General features: G+C 36.8%; 2 protein-coding genes across 2 annotated transcripts in view; one reads left to right on the top strand and one right to left on the bottom strand.

Moving 5' to 3' along the window:
* Positions 1-28: 28 nt before the first annotated feature.
* eas (ethanolamine kinase 1) lies at positions 29-5,724 on the top strand. Its single transcript, XM_081992920.1, is given in 8 exon segments — positions 29-317; positions 2,467-2,597; positions 4,439-4,551; positions 4,554-4,637; positions 4,640-4,712; positions 4,783-5,012; positions 5,299-5,524; positions 5,581-5,724. Coding segments are annotated over 8 exon segments (1,038 nt in total). The 5' UTR covers positions 29-194; the 3' UTR covers positions 5,639-5,724.
* The window catches only part of Trap1 (TNF receptor associated protein 1), a 24,305-nt gene continuing 15,465 nt past the window's right edge, over positions 5,625-14,464 (bottom strand). The window contains 4 exon segments of the mRNA XM_081992907.1: positions 5,625-5,827; positions 7,332-7,404; positions 7,468-7,699; positions 10,110-10,485. Coding sequence (XP_081849033.1) covers positions 5,726-5,827; positions 7,332-7,404; positions 7,468-7,699; positions 10,110-10,485 — 783 coding nt within the window. The 3' untranslated portion in view covers positions 5,625-5,725.

Here is a 14,464-nt window from a genome sequence, read left to right as displayed (position 1 = left end):
AATTACACGAGCAAACATGGTAAAAGTGATACCCAAACCCCCCTCCACCACCAAAAAATGGTAGAAAAAACCCGCAACAATCCGGCAACGTCGCTTCAATCGGGTACCAGTTCAATTTTGGTTCGTTTGTGAAGGACAGTTTGGCGTTGTGGCTGCGGGCGGAAAGTGCATTTTCCTCTCTCGCGCAAATCGTAATGGCGGATCATGCGATCGAGCACGTCGCGGTGCGCGTAAACGAACGCGACCTGGAAAGTGGCGCCTCCAAAATATTGCAGATAATACGGCCGCACTGGCAACTAGCCAGCATTCGATTCAAGGTAAACAAAGTCACGTGCGGACAACTGTCACTTGCGTCAAAAGTCAAAACTGTCAGAATTGCAGTTTTCGCAACGAGACGCTTTTCTGAGATTATGCGACAGTTTGTTTGACGGCAGTCACGTGACCGTCTGGCTAAATGACCGTTTTACAGTCACGTGACAACTGTCACTTGCACACGTCAATACTGTCAAAATTACAGTTTTTTCAACGAGACGCGTTTCTGAGATTTAATTTTTTTTTAGATTTTTTTTTATATATTTTTTTTATTTTTTTTTTTTTAGATTTTTTTTTTATTTGTTTATTTATTTTTTTTTTTTTTCTAACCTAACCTAACCTAACTGTCAAAATTACAGTTTTTTCAACGAGACGCGTTTCTGAGATTTAATTTTTTTTTAGATTTTTTTTTATATATTTTTTTTATTTTTTTTTTTTAGATTTTTTTTTTATTTGTTTATTTATTTTTTTTTTTTTTCTAACCTAACCTAACCTAACTGTCAAAATTACAGTTTTTTCAACGAGACGCGTTTCTGAGATTTATTTTTTTTTTAGATTTTTTTTTTTATATTTTTTTTATTTATTTTTTTTTAGATTTTTTTTTTATTTGTTTATTTATTTTTTTTTTTTTTCTAACCTAACCTAACCTAACTGTCAAAATTACAGTTTTTTCAACGAGACGCGTTTCTGAGATTTATTTTTTTTTAGATTTTTTTTTAATTTTTTTTTTTATTTATTTTTTTTAGATTTTTTTTATTTGTTTATTTATTTATTTATTTTTTCTAACCTAACCTAACCTAACTGTCAAAGTTGTCAAAAAACCTTAAAAAGAGGGTTTAACCTAACCTAACTGTCAAAATTACAGTTTTTACAACGAGACCCGTTTCTGAGATTTATTATTTTTTTTATTTTTTTTTTAAATTTATTTATTTATTTTTTTTTCTAATCTAACCTAACCTAACTGTCAAAGCTGTCAAAACTGTCAAAAAATTCAAAAAAGAGGGTTTAACCTAACCTGACTGTCAAAACTGTCAAAAAAACGAATCTAACCCGACTGTCAAAAAAAACTTAACAAAAACTGTCAAAATACACGAAACTGACAGAAAAAAAAAACAAAAAAAAAAACAGTTTATTTCAATGGAAACTGTCAAAAAAAAAATCGTAATTTGTGCAAGAGCTGTCAAAATTTGCCAATTTTGTCAAAAAAACACAATTTTCACAACGAGACGCGTTTCTGAGATTATGACAGTTCGTTTTGACAGCAGTCACGTGACAACTGTCACTCACGTCAAAACTGTCAAATTTGTTTCGAATTTCAAAAAAGAAGGTTTAACCTAACCTAACTGTCAAAGTTGTCAAAAAAAAAGAATCTGACTGTCAAAAAAATTTAAAAAGTAAAAAAAAAATAATTAAAAAAAAATAAATAAAAAATAGAAGTAAAATAAAAAAATAAATAAAAAATAAAATAAAAAAGAAATTAAAATAAAATTAAAATTAAATAAATAAGGAATAAAAAATAAAAATAAAAAAAAAATATAAATATCTCAAAAAAAACTTAACCAAACTGTCAAAATACAGGTATATCGGTTATTTGGGAATTTTTCAAAAAATTTCAAAGAAAATAAAAGAAAGTTAAGGTTCTGTCAACATTTTGACGTTTTAAACGACTCGCCTAACTGTCATAGTAACCGACTTATGAGCTGTCAAAGTTTGACAGCAGTCAAAACCTTCCAGGGCCGGTATCTCGGTTATTTGGGAATTTTTCAAAAAAATTCAAAGAAAACAAAAGAAAGTTAAGGTTCTGTCAGACATTTTGACGTTTAAACGACTCGCCTAACTGTCATAGTAACCGAGTTAGGGGCTGTCAAAGTTTGACACCTTTCATACAGCCAGTTTAGTTGCAGCGGGCCCTTCCAGGGCCGGTATCTCAGTTATTTGGGAATTATTCAAAAAAATTTTAAGAAAACAAAAGAAAGCCAAGATCCTGTCAAACATTTTGACGTTTGAACGACCCGCGTAACTGTCATAATAACCGAGTTATGAGCTGTCAAAGTTTGACACCTTTCATACAGTCCGTTTGGTTGCTTTTTTTGACAGTTATTTTGACAATTGTCACGTGACAGTCTAGCTAAAAAGTGTTGTTGTTTTCTCTAGCTGTTGACAGATGGCATCACCAACAAACTGATCAGCTGTTTGCCGGACGACGTGCCCGAAACCGAGACGGTCCTGGTGCGCGTCTACGGCAACAAAACCGATCTGCTCATCGATCGTAAAGCGGAAACCAGGTGGGTATTTGAAAATTTTCCGAGACCACCCTGTATGCCTGTTATAGAGCACATTCTAAGCTTTCCAAAAATTCTAATCGCGATTTGATCGGTTGCGCCTTTTGGCCGCTAGAGGCCGTCAAAGTCGTACTAGACAAAAATGTCGTTTTTTTTGACACGGCTTGCTTTGACCTCGAATAACTTTGTTATTTGACAGCTGACGTCAAAATGTCACTGAAGCAAAAAGATAGAGCAGATTACAAGCTTTCTAAAAATGTCCCTACACGAGTTGATTGGTTGCACTGTTTGGCCGCTAGAGGGCGTCAAAGTCAACCTTGACAAAAATGTCGTTTTTTTTTGACACGGCTTGCTTTGAGCTTAAATAACTTTGTTTTTTGACAGCTGACGTCAAAATGTCATAGAAGAGAAAAGATAGATCACATTCTAAGCTTTCTAAAAATGTCCCTACACGAGTTGATTGGTTGCACCGTTTGGCCGCTAGAGGCCGTCAAAGTCATCCTAGACAAAAATGTCGTTTTTTTTTTGACACGGCTTGCTTTGACCTCAAATAACTTTGTTATTTGACAACTGACGTCAAAGTGTCATAGAAAACAAAAGATAGAGCAGATTACAAGCTTTCTAAAATGTCCCTCCACGAGTTGATTGGTTGCACCGTTTGGCCGCCAGAGGCCGCCAAATATGTTATATGTACAAAATGAGCGTGTGTGGGTCTTTTAATCAGATTTAATGGACGTCATCCTCGTCGTTCGTATCATTTGGTTCTGATTGAACGTTTCCGTTTTGTTATTCATACAGGGTGTACCAAGAAAAGTGATTTTTTTCTTTTTTGCGGACAAAAATGGCCGTCAGAGGCGTTTGACGTTAACTGTCACTGGAAGGGAGAAAATCCAAGATGGCGGTCAAAATTTAAAAAAATCGAGTTTATACTCGTTTTCGACTAATTTGGGGTCGCTAATTTCAGTTCTGAAATCAGAATTCACGTACCACTCACCCAGTTCGAGTAACTGACAAATTAATCGTTAACATGTAAATTTTTATCTCTAACTCGGTTAGTTTTCGAGATATCAAAAAAACCGACTTAACCAGCGTGTTTTCCAGGAAATTTTAACATAAAATGACGGTAAGACGCACGCTCTAGCGTAAAAAATAAAAAGTTACGTTTTCTGCACGAGAAACACTTTCCGCACGCAACTTTTTTGTTTTTCAACTTGGACCCCCGAAGTGACCACTCGTTTTCGACTAATTCGGGGTCGCCGCTTTCAATTCTAAAGTCAGATTTCACCCATCTGTCACCCAGTTCGAGAAACTGACAAATTGATGATTAAAATGTGAATATTTAGCTCTAACTCGGTTAGTTTTCGAGATATCAAAAAACCGACTCAACCAGCGTGTTTTCCAGGAAATTTTAGCATAAAATGACGGTTAGATGAACGCTCTAGCGTAAAAAATAAGAAAGTTGGTTTTTAGTGCGAGAAAGACACTTTCCGCACGTAACTTTTTGTTTTCCAACTTGGACCCTCCGAGTTTGTACTCGTTTTCGACTATTTGGGGTCAGGAAATCCATTGCACATGTCAGTTTTACTCTAACTGTCACTGGAAAGGAGAAAATTCAAGATGGCGGCCAAAATTTAAAAAATCAAGATTATACTCGTTTTCGACTAATTTGGGGTCAGGGAATCCATTGCAACTGTCAGTTTTACTCCAATTGTCACTGTAGGGGAGAAAATCCAAGATGGCGGCCCAAATTTTTAAAAACCAAGTTTATACTCATTTTTGACTAATTTGGGGTGGGGGAATTCATTGCAACTGTCATTTTGACGTTTTTTTTGTTGTTTTTCCAGGAACATTGCGTTGCTGAGCAAACGCGGACTGGCGCCCGCGCTCTACGCCACCTTCGAGAACGGTCTGGCGTACAAGTACCAGCCGGGGCGCACGCTCGACCAAGCGTCGGTGCGCAACGCGAAATTTTCAGTTTGGTCGCTCGGAAAATGGCCAAGTTGCACCGCGTCACCGTAGAGGGCGCCAGCGACGCCCCGAAACCTTCATATGGAAAAAGTGTCGCGATTTCCTCAATTTGGTTCCCGAACAATTTTCCTCGGCGACGGCGCAGAAAAGGTGGGAATTTTAGTTTTTTTTAGGTTAAGTTGGTTTACTGGAAGGAAGTGGTGGGTGGGGGTTTGCGCAGGTACAAACAGCTCGGCCTGCCCACGCAAAGCGAACTGAACGAGGAAATAATCGAGCTACAGCGCCGACTCGAACAAATGACAGTGCCGATCGTCTTTTGTCACAACGATTTGCTGCTAGGCAACGTGATTTACACGCCCAGCGAGGGTGACGTCACCTTCATCGATTACGAGTATGCCGCGTTCAATTATCAACCGTTCGACATTGCCAATCATTTTGCCGAGTTTGTGGGTAAATGTCACACTGTCATAAATGTCATAAAATATCATAAATGTCATAAAATGTCATAAACGTCATAAAATGTCATAAACGTCATAAAATGTCAAAAAATGTCATAAAATGTCATAAACGTCATAAATGTCATAAAATGTCAAAAACGTCATAAAATGTCATAAACGTCATAAAATGTCATAAAATGTCAAAAATGTCATAAACGTCATAAAATGTCATAAAATGTCATAAACGTCATAAAATGTCATAAATGTCATAAAATGTCATAAAATGTCAAAACGCGTAGGAATCGAGCCTGCGCAAATGGATTACGATCGTTATCCGAGCGAAACGTTCCAAAAAGAGTGGATTCGCATTTACCTGGAGGAGTACGAGGGAGGTGCGCCCCAGGAGGTGCGCGTGCACCAACTGTACGTGGGCGTGTGCAAGTTCGTGCTCGTTGCGCATTTGTTTTGGGGCGTGTGGGCCCTGATCCAGGCCGAGCACTCTGACATTGATTTTGACTATTTGAGGTGAGTTGTCAAAAAAAAAAAAAAAAAATTTTTTGACAACAGTTTGTTTTGCGCAGGTTTGCCAAGGTGCGTCTGGACGAGTACTTTGCCAAAAGTCCACTTTTCTCAGCCTAGAATGTTAATTTTTTTTTAATGTTATTTTTATTAACAAAAACTCTAAAATAATAAAATAAAACATTTCGAGTACAAAAAAACAAAAATCTAGTGTTTTTCCAGTGCTCTGGCTAGTAAATCGTTCATTGACGTGAGCAGTAGACGCGGATCGTCCACCAAACCCGCACCCACCATGGAATTGGCGAATAACTAGTAAAATTAAGGTTTTTTTTAAAAAAAAAACTGATTTCCAGAAAAGTTACGCGGAAATAAAGGTTACCATTGAATTGCTCGTCCTCGAATTAGTCGAAAACGAGTATAATCTTGGTTTTTTTGATTTTGGCCACCATCTTGGATTTTCTGCCTTCCGGTGACAGTTGGAGCGAAACTGACAGTTCCACTGGATTCCCCGACCCCAAATTAGTCGAAAACGAGTATAATCTTGATTTTTTTTATTTTGGCCGCCATCTTGGATTTTGAAATTCAAAATGGCGGCCAAAATTTAAAAAATCAAGATTATACTCGTTTTCGACTAATTTGGGGTCGGGGAATCCAATGGAACTGTCAGTTTCACTCCAACTGTCACCGGAAGGCAGAAAATCCAAGATGGCGGCCAAAATCAAAAAAACCAAGACTATACTCGTTTTTGGCTAATTTGGGGTGGGGGAGTTGACTGAAACTGTCACTTTCACTCCAACTGTCACTGGAAGGCAGAAAATCCAAGATGGCGGCCAAAAATTAAAAAAAAAGTTTATTATGACAGTTGGGTGGATTTGTACAGACAATTTGAGTTTCTTTAAATTCCTTGACGTGAATTTAGTAGAAAATGTGCCCAAACGCGATTTTTTTGGTGAAATTCAAAATGGCGGTTGTAGGCGCCATTTGCATTTTCTACCATTTTGAGTGGAGATAAAGGGGTCGTGTTTGTACTCGTTTTCGACTGATTCGAGGATGCCGAATCGATCTGCACAGTCAGAATTCACGTACTTTTCACTCGGATCGAGTTTTCACAACATTCAAGGTTGAAAAATTGATTTTTTTGGTTAAACTCGGTTAGTTTTGGAGATATCGTAAAACCGAGTGCACCGGTGGCTTTTCTGGAAAATTTTAGCATAAAATGACGGTTAGACGGGCGCTCTACGTTAAAAAGCAAGAAAGTTGGTTTTTAGTGTGCGAAAAACACTTTCCGCACGCAACTTTTTTGTTTTTCAACTTGGACCCCCCGAGTGACCAGTCGTTTTCGACTAATTTGGGGTCACCAATTTCAATTCCGCACTCAGAATTTATGTATCTCAGAATCTGGTCGAGTTTCCGGTAAAAAAGTCAGATTTTAGGTGTAACTCGCTCGGTTTGGAAGATATCAAAAAACCGATTTCACCGGTGTGTTTTCTGGAAAATTTTAACATAAAATGACGGTCGGTAAGGCGTTCTAGCTCGATTAGCAAAAAAGTTGGTTTTTAGTATGCGAAAGACACTTTCCGCACAACACTTTAATATCGATCCACTTGCACCCCTCGAGTTATACTCGTTTTCGACTAATTTGGGGTCAGGGAATTCATTAGAACTGTCAGTTTTACTGTAACTGTCACTGGAAGGGAAAAAATCCAAGATGGCGGCCAAAATTAAAAAAATCGAGTTTATACTCGTTTTCGACTAATTCGGGGACGAGAAATCCATTTTTCACCAAAAAATCCACAAAAAAACATCAACTAACCTGATTGGCCAACAGTTCGGCCAGGTCCGGATCGCTACTTTTCAGCTTGTGCATCTTCTTGATGATCGGGTGTCTGCGATTGGAAAAAAAAAACAATTGAAAAACACTTTGAAAAAGCACGCAGAATCGTAGCCACCTGGGATTGATTTCGAATTGCGGCTGCAAGATGGCGTAGCGTCGATCGTCGGGCAGGCCGTGACTTTGGGTGCGCACAAAATGGCGCGCGGCCGCCATTTCCTCGACCGTGACGACGCACGGATGATTCTCCAATCGGGTGGTTGCGTTCACGCTCGTCACTTTACCCGTCAATTTGGATTTCAACCAATCGCAGAGCTCGTTGATTTCGCTACGCTTCAAACTGTCGCCACCTGTCAAATTATGACATAACTCGCTTATTTGACAGCTGACGTCAAAATGTCATAGAAAGCAAAAGATAGAGCACATTCTAAGCTTTCTAAAATGTCCCTACACGAGTTGATTGGTTGCACCGTTTGGCCGCTAGAAGCCGTCAAAGTTATCCAAGACAAAAATGTGTTTTTTTTTGACATGGGTTGCTTTGATCCTTAATAACTCGCTTATTTGACAGCTGACGTCAAAATGTCATAGAAAACAAAAGATAGAGCAGATTACAAGCTTTCTAAAAATGTCCCTACAAAAGTGGATTGGTTGCACTGTTTTGCCGCCAGAGGCCGTAAAAGTCACCCTTGACAAAATTGACGTTTTTTTTTGACATGGCTGGCTTTGACTACTAGTAAAATTAAGGTTTTTAAAAAAAAAAACAGGTTTCCAGAAAAGTTAAGCGGAAATAAACGTCACCATTGAATTGCTCGTCCTCGAATTAGTCGAAAACGAGTATAATATTGTTTTTTTTTGGTTTTGGCCGCCATCTTGGATTTTCTGCCTTCCGGTGACAGTTAGAGTGAAACTGACAGTTGCAATGAATTCACCGATCCCAAATTAGTCGAAAACGAGTATAAACTCGATTTTTTTGATTTTGGCCGCCATCTTGAATTTTGGAATTCAAGATGGCGGCCAAAATTTAAAAATTCGAGTTTATACTCGTTTTCGACTATATTGGGGTCGGAAAATCCAGTGGAACTGTCAGTTTGACGTTAACTGTCACTGGAAGGGTAAAAATCCAAGATGGCGGCCAAAATTAAAAAAATCGAGTTTATACTCGTTTTCGGCTAATTTGGGGTGGGGGAGTTGACTGAAACTGTCAGTTTGACGTTAACTGTCACCGGAAGGGTAAAAATCCAAAATGGCGGCCAAAATAAAAAAAATCGTCAATGTCGTTTTTTTTTTACATGGATTGCTTTGACCTTGAATAACTCGCTTATTTGACAGCTGACATCAAAATGTCATAGAAAACAAAAGATAGAGCACATTTTAAGCTTTCTAAAAATGTCCCTCCAAAGATGGATTGGTTGCACCGTTTGGCCGCTAGAGGCCGTCAAAGTCACCCTTCACAAAAATTACGTTTTTTTGACATGGGTTGCTTTGATCTTGAATAACTCGCTTATTTGACAGCTGACGTCAAATGTCATAGAAAACAAAAGATAGAGCACATTCTAAGCTTTCTAAAAATATCCCTACAAAGGTGGATTGGTTGCACCGTTTGGCCGCTAGAGGCCGTCAAAGTCGTCCAAGACAAAAATGTCGTTTTTTTTGTCACGGGTTGCTTTGACTTTAAATAACTCGCTTATTTGACAGCTGACGTCAAAATGTCACAGAAAACAAAAGATAGAGCAGATTACAAGCATTCTGAAAATGTCCCTACAAAAGTGGATTGGTTGCACTGTTTTGCCGCCAGAGGCCGTAAAAGTCACCCTTGACAAAAATGACGTTTTTTTTGACATGGCTGGCTTTGACTACTAGTAAAATTAAGGTTTTTAAAAAAAAAAACAGGTTTCCAGAAAAGTTAAGCGGAAATAAACGTCACCATTGAATTGCTCGTCCTCTAATTAGTCGAAAACGAGTATAATATTGTTTTTTTTGGTTTTGGCCGCCATCTTGGATTTTCTGCCTTCCGGTGACAGTTAGAGTGAAATTGACAGTTGCAACGAATTCCCCGACCCCAAATTAGCCGAAAACGAGTATAAACTCGATTTTTTTTATTTTGGCCGCCATCTTGGATTTTGGAATTCAAGATGGCGGCCAAAATTTAAAAATTCGAGTTTATACTCGTTTTCGACTATATTGGGGTCGGAAAATCCAGTGGAACTGTCAGTTTGACGTTAACTGTCACTGGAAGGGTAAAAATCCAAGATGGCGGCCAAAATTAAAAAAATCGAGTTTATACTCGTTTTCGGCTAATTTGGGGTGGGGGAGTTGACTGAAACTGTCAGTTTGACGTTAACTGTCACCGGAAGGGAGGAAATCCAAAATGGCGGCCAAAATAAAAAAAATCGTCAATGTCGTTTTTTTTTTACATGGATTGCTTTGACCTTGAATAACTCGCTTATTTGACAGCTGACGTCAAAATGTCATAGAAAACAAAAGATAGATCACATTCTAAGCTTTCTAAAAATGTCCCTACACGAGTTGATTGGTTGCACCGTTTGGCCGCTAGAGGCCGTCAAAGTTATTCTAGACAAAAATGTCGTTTTTTTTGTCACGGGTTGCTTTGATTTTAAATAACTTTGTTATTTGACAGCTGACGTCAAAATGTCATAGAAAACAAAAGATAGAGCACATTCTAAGCTTTCTAAAAATGTCCCTACAAAGATGGATTGGTTGCACCGTTTGGCCGCTAGAGGCCATCAAAGTCGTACGTACCTAAATCAGTCAAATCGTTGGCGGCCTTGTCGTCGCGCATGTCTTTCTCGACGGAAATCAGTCGGCGGCCCTCAAACTGTTGCAGTTGCATCAGAACCAGCTCGTCGTACGGCTCGTAGCAGAACAGCACCTCCTGGTGCCTCTTCTTCAGCGGCTCGTAGTACGGCGACGCTTCGGCCAGCGCGCGACCTAAAAGTGGAGCAAGCGCGTGAGCTCTCGCGTCATGTGACCGCCGCGATCACGTGACTCACCTGGGGGCGGCCAAATAGAAAATCGTGCGTTCTTCCCGCGCCCGCGCCACGTAATCGTGCAAAGTGACTTTCGTGCCCGGCTCCAGGTGAGAGGATTCGAACAGGAGCAGTTTGGCCGCGTCCTCCTGAGACGAAGAAAATTTTGACATTTTTGACAGTTCGTTTGACAATTGTCACATGACAACTGTCAAATTTGATTAGAATGAAAATGACACTTAAAATGACAGATTATGACACTTTGCTACATACATTTTGACGTTTAACATTAAAAATGACAGTTTCAATTAAAAACGACAGTTTTATTAATTTTCCAACTTTTACTTGAAACTTGGACACTGTCAGCCAAAGAATGACAGTTTTGACAGTTAAAATGACACTATGCTACAACTTTTTAGGTAGAAACGTCATTTTTGCTTTGACTTAATCAGAAAACTGTCAAAAATGACATATCCAAAATCACCCACTTCTGTCAAGTCCTTCAACGATTTTCACAGGATTGAAATGACAGAAAATTCGAAATTAATGAAAACACATGTCAATGGAAAAATATTCAATATCTCTGAAACTAAAAAAGGTAGAAACGTCATTTTTGCTTTGACTTAATCAGGAAACTGTCAGAAATGACATATCCAAAAATCACGCAATTCTGTCAAGTCTTTCAATAGTTTTCACGCGATTGAAATGACAGAAAATTAGAAATTTACGAAAAACGTCACTTAAACGGGAATGATTCAATATCTCCGGAACTAAAAAAGGTAGAAACGTCATTTTTGCTTTGACTTAATCAGAAAACTGTCAAAAATGACATATCCAAAATCACGCAATTCTGTCAAGTCCTTCAATGATTTTCACAGGATTGAAATGACAGAAAATTCGAAATTAATGAAAAACACATGTCAACTAAAAATATTCAATATCTCCGGAACTAAAAGAGGTAGAAACGTCATTATTGCTTTGACTTAATCAGAAAACTGTCAGAAATGATATATCCAAAAATCACCCACTTCTGTCAAGTCCTTCAATAATTTTCACGGGATTGAAATGACAGAAAATTAGAAATTTACAAAAAAGTCACTTAAACAGAAAACATCAATATCTCGGAAAGTAAAAGAGGTAGAAACGTCATTTTTGCTTTGACCTAATCAGAAAACTGTCAGAAATGACATATCCAAAATCACCCACTTCTGTCAAGTCCTTCAATGATTTTTCACAGGATTGAAACGACACAAAATTAGAAATTTACGAAAAACGTCACTTAAACGGGAATGATTCAATATCTCCGGAACTAAAAAGGTAGAAACGTCATTTTTGCTTTGACTTAATCAGGAAACTGTCAGAAATGACATATCCAAAAATCACGCAATTCTGTCAAGTCCTTCAATGATTTTCACAGGATTGAAATGACAGAAAATTCGAAATTAATGAAATACACATGTCAATTAAAAATATTCAATATCTCCGGAACTAAAAGAGGTAGAAACGTCATTTTTGCTTTGACTTAATCAGAAAACTGTCAAAAATGACATATCCAGAAATCACCCACTTCTGTCAAGTCCTTCAACGATTTTCACAGGATTGAAATGACAGAAAACTCGAAATTAATTAAAAACACATGTCAATGAAAAACATTCAATATCTCCGAAACTAAAAGAAGTAGAAACGTCAATTTTGCTTTGACTTAATCAGAAAACTGTCAAAAATGATATATCCAAAAATCATGCGATTCTGTCATCTCCTTCAATGATTTTCACAGGATTGAAATGACAGAAAATTCGAAATTAATGAAAAACACATGTCAATTAAAAATATTCAATATCTCCGGAACTAAAAGAGGTAGAAACGTCATTTTTGCTTTGACCTAATCAGAAAACTGTCAAAAATGACATATCCAAAAATCACCCACTTCTGTCAAGTCCTTCAATAATTTTCACGGGATTGAAATGACAGAAAATTAGAAATTTACAAAAAAGTCACTTAAACAGAAAAACATCAATATCTTGGAAAATAAAAGAGGTAGAAACGTCATTTTTGCTTTGACCTAATCAGAAAACTGTCACAAATGACATATCCAAAAATCACGCAATTCTGTCAAGTCCTTCCATGATTTTCACAGGATTGAAATGACAGAAAACTCGAAATTAATGAAAAACACATGTCAATGAAAAACATTCAATATCTCCGAAACTAAAAGAAGTAGAAACGTCATTTTTGCTTTGACTTAATCAGAAAACTGTCAAAAATGACATATCCAAAAATCATGCGATTCTGTCATCTCCTTCAATGATTTTCATAGGATTGAAATGACAGAAAACTCGAAATTAATGAAAAACACATGTCAATGAAAAACATTCAATATCTCCGAAACTAAAAAAGGTAGAAAACGTCATTTTTGCTTTGACTTAATCAAAAAACTGTCAAAAATGACATATCCAAAAATCATGCGATTCTGTCATCTCCTTCAATGATTTTCACAGGATTGAAATGACAGAAAATTCGAAATTAATGAAAAACACATGTCAATTAAAAATATTCAATATCTCCGGAACTAAAAGAGGTAGAAACGTCATTTTTGCTTTGACTTAATCAGAAAACTGTCAAAAATGACATATCCAAAAATCACCCACTTCTGTCAAGTCTTTCAATAATTTTCACGGGATTGAAATGACACAAAATTAGAAATTTACAAAAAACGTCATTTTTGCTTTGACTTAATCAGGAAACTGTCAGAAATGACATATCCAAAAATCACGCAATTCTGTCATCTCCTTCAATGATTTTCACAGGATTGAAATGACAGAAAATTCGAAATTAATGAAAAACACATGTCAATTAAAAATATTCAATATCTCCGGAACTAAAAGAGGTAGAAACGTCATTATTGCTTTGACTTAATCAGAAAACTGTCAAAAATGACATATCCAAAAATCACGCAATTCTGTCAAGTCCTTCCATGATTTTCACAGGATTGAAATTACACAAAATTAGAAATTTACAAAAAACGTCACTTAAACAGGAATAATTCAATATCTCCGGAACTAAAAAAGGTAGAAACGTCATTTTTGCTTTGATTTAATCAGAAAACTGTCAAAAATGACATATCCCAAAATCACGCAATTCTGTCAAGTCCTTCAATAATTTTCACAGGATTGAAATGACACAAAATTAGAAATTTACGAAAAACGTCACTTAAACAGGAATAATTCAATATCTCCGGAACTAAAAAAGGTAGAAACGTCATTTTTGCTTTGACCTAATCAGAAAACTGTCAGAAATGACATATCCAAAAATCACGCAATTCTGTCAAGTCCTTCAATAATTTTCACAGGATTGAAATTACACAAAATTAGAAATTTACAAAAAACGTCACTTAAACAGGAATAATTCAATATCTCCGGAACTAAAAAAGGTAGAAACGTCATTTTTGCTTTGATTTAATCAGAAAACTGTCAAAAATGACATATCCCAAAATCACGCAATTCTGTCAAGTCCTTCAATAATTTTCACAGGATTGAAATGACACAAAATTAGAAATTTACGAAAAACGTCACTTAAACAGGAATAATTCAATATCTCCGGAACTAAAAAAGGTAGAAGAAACGTCATTTTTGCTTTGACCTAATCAGAAAACTGTCAGAAATGACATATCCAAAAATCACCCACTTCTGTCAAGTCCTTCAATAATTTTCACGGGATTGAAATGACAGAAAATTAGAAATTTACGAAAAACGTCACTTAAACAGGAATAATTCAATATCTCCGGAACTAAAAAAGGTAGAAACGTCATTTTTGCTTTGACTTAATCAGAAAACTGTCACAAATGACATATCCAAAAATCACCCACTTCTGTCAAGTCCTTCCATGATTTTCACAGGATTGAAACGACACAAAATTAGAAATTTACGAAAAACGTCACTTAAACGGGAATAAATCAATATCTCGGGAACTAAAAGAGGTAGAAACGTCGTTTTTGCTTTGACTTAATCAGAAAACTGTCAAAAATGACATATCCAAAAATCATGCGATTCTGTCATCTCCTTCAATGATTTTCACAGGATTGAAATGACAGAAAATTCGAAATTAATGAAAAACACATGTCAATTAAAA

The sequence above is a fragment of the Ips typographus genome, linkage group LG15, assembly GCF_016097725.1.
Source record: "Ips typographus isolate SLU linkage group LG15, UJ_Ityp_2.0, whole genome shotgun sequence".
Lineage (NCBI taxonomy): Eukaryota > Metazoa > Arthropoda > Insecta > Coleoptera > Curculionidae > Ips > Ips typographus.
Note: the sequence above shows the minus strand (reverse complement) of the source record. Positions and strands in the feature narration are given on the sequence as shown.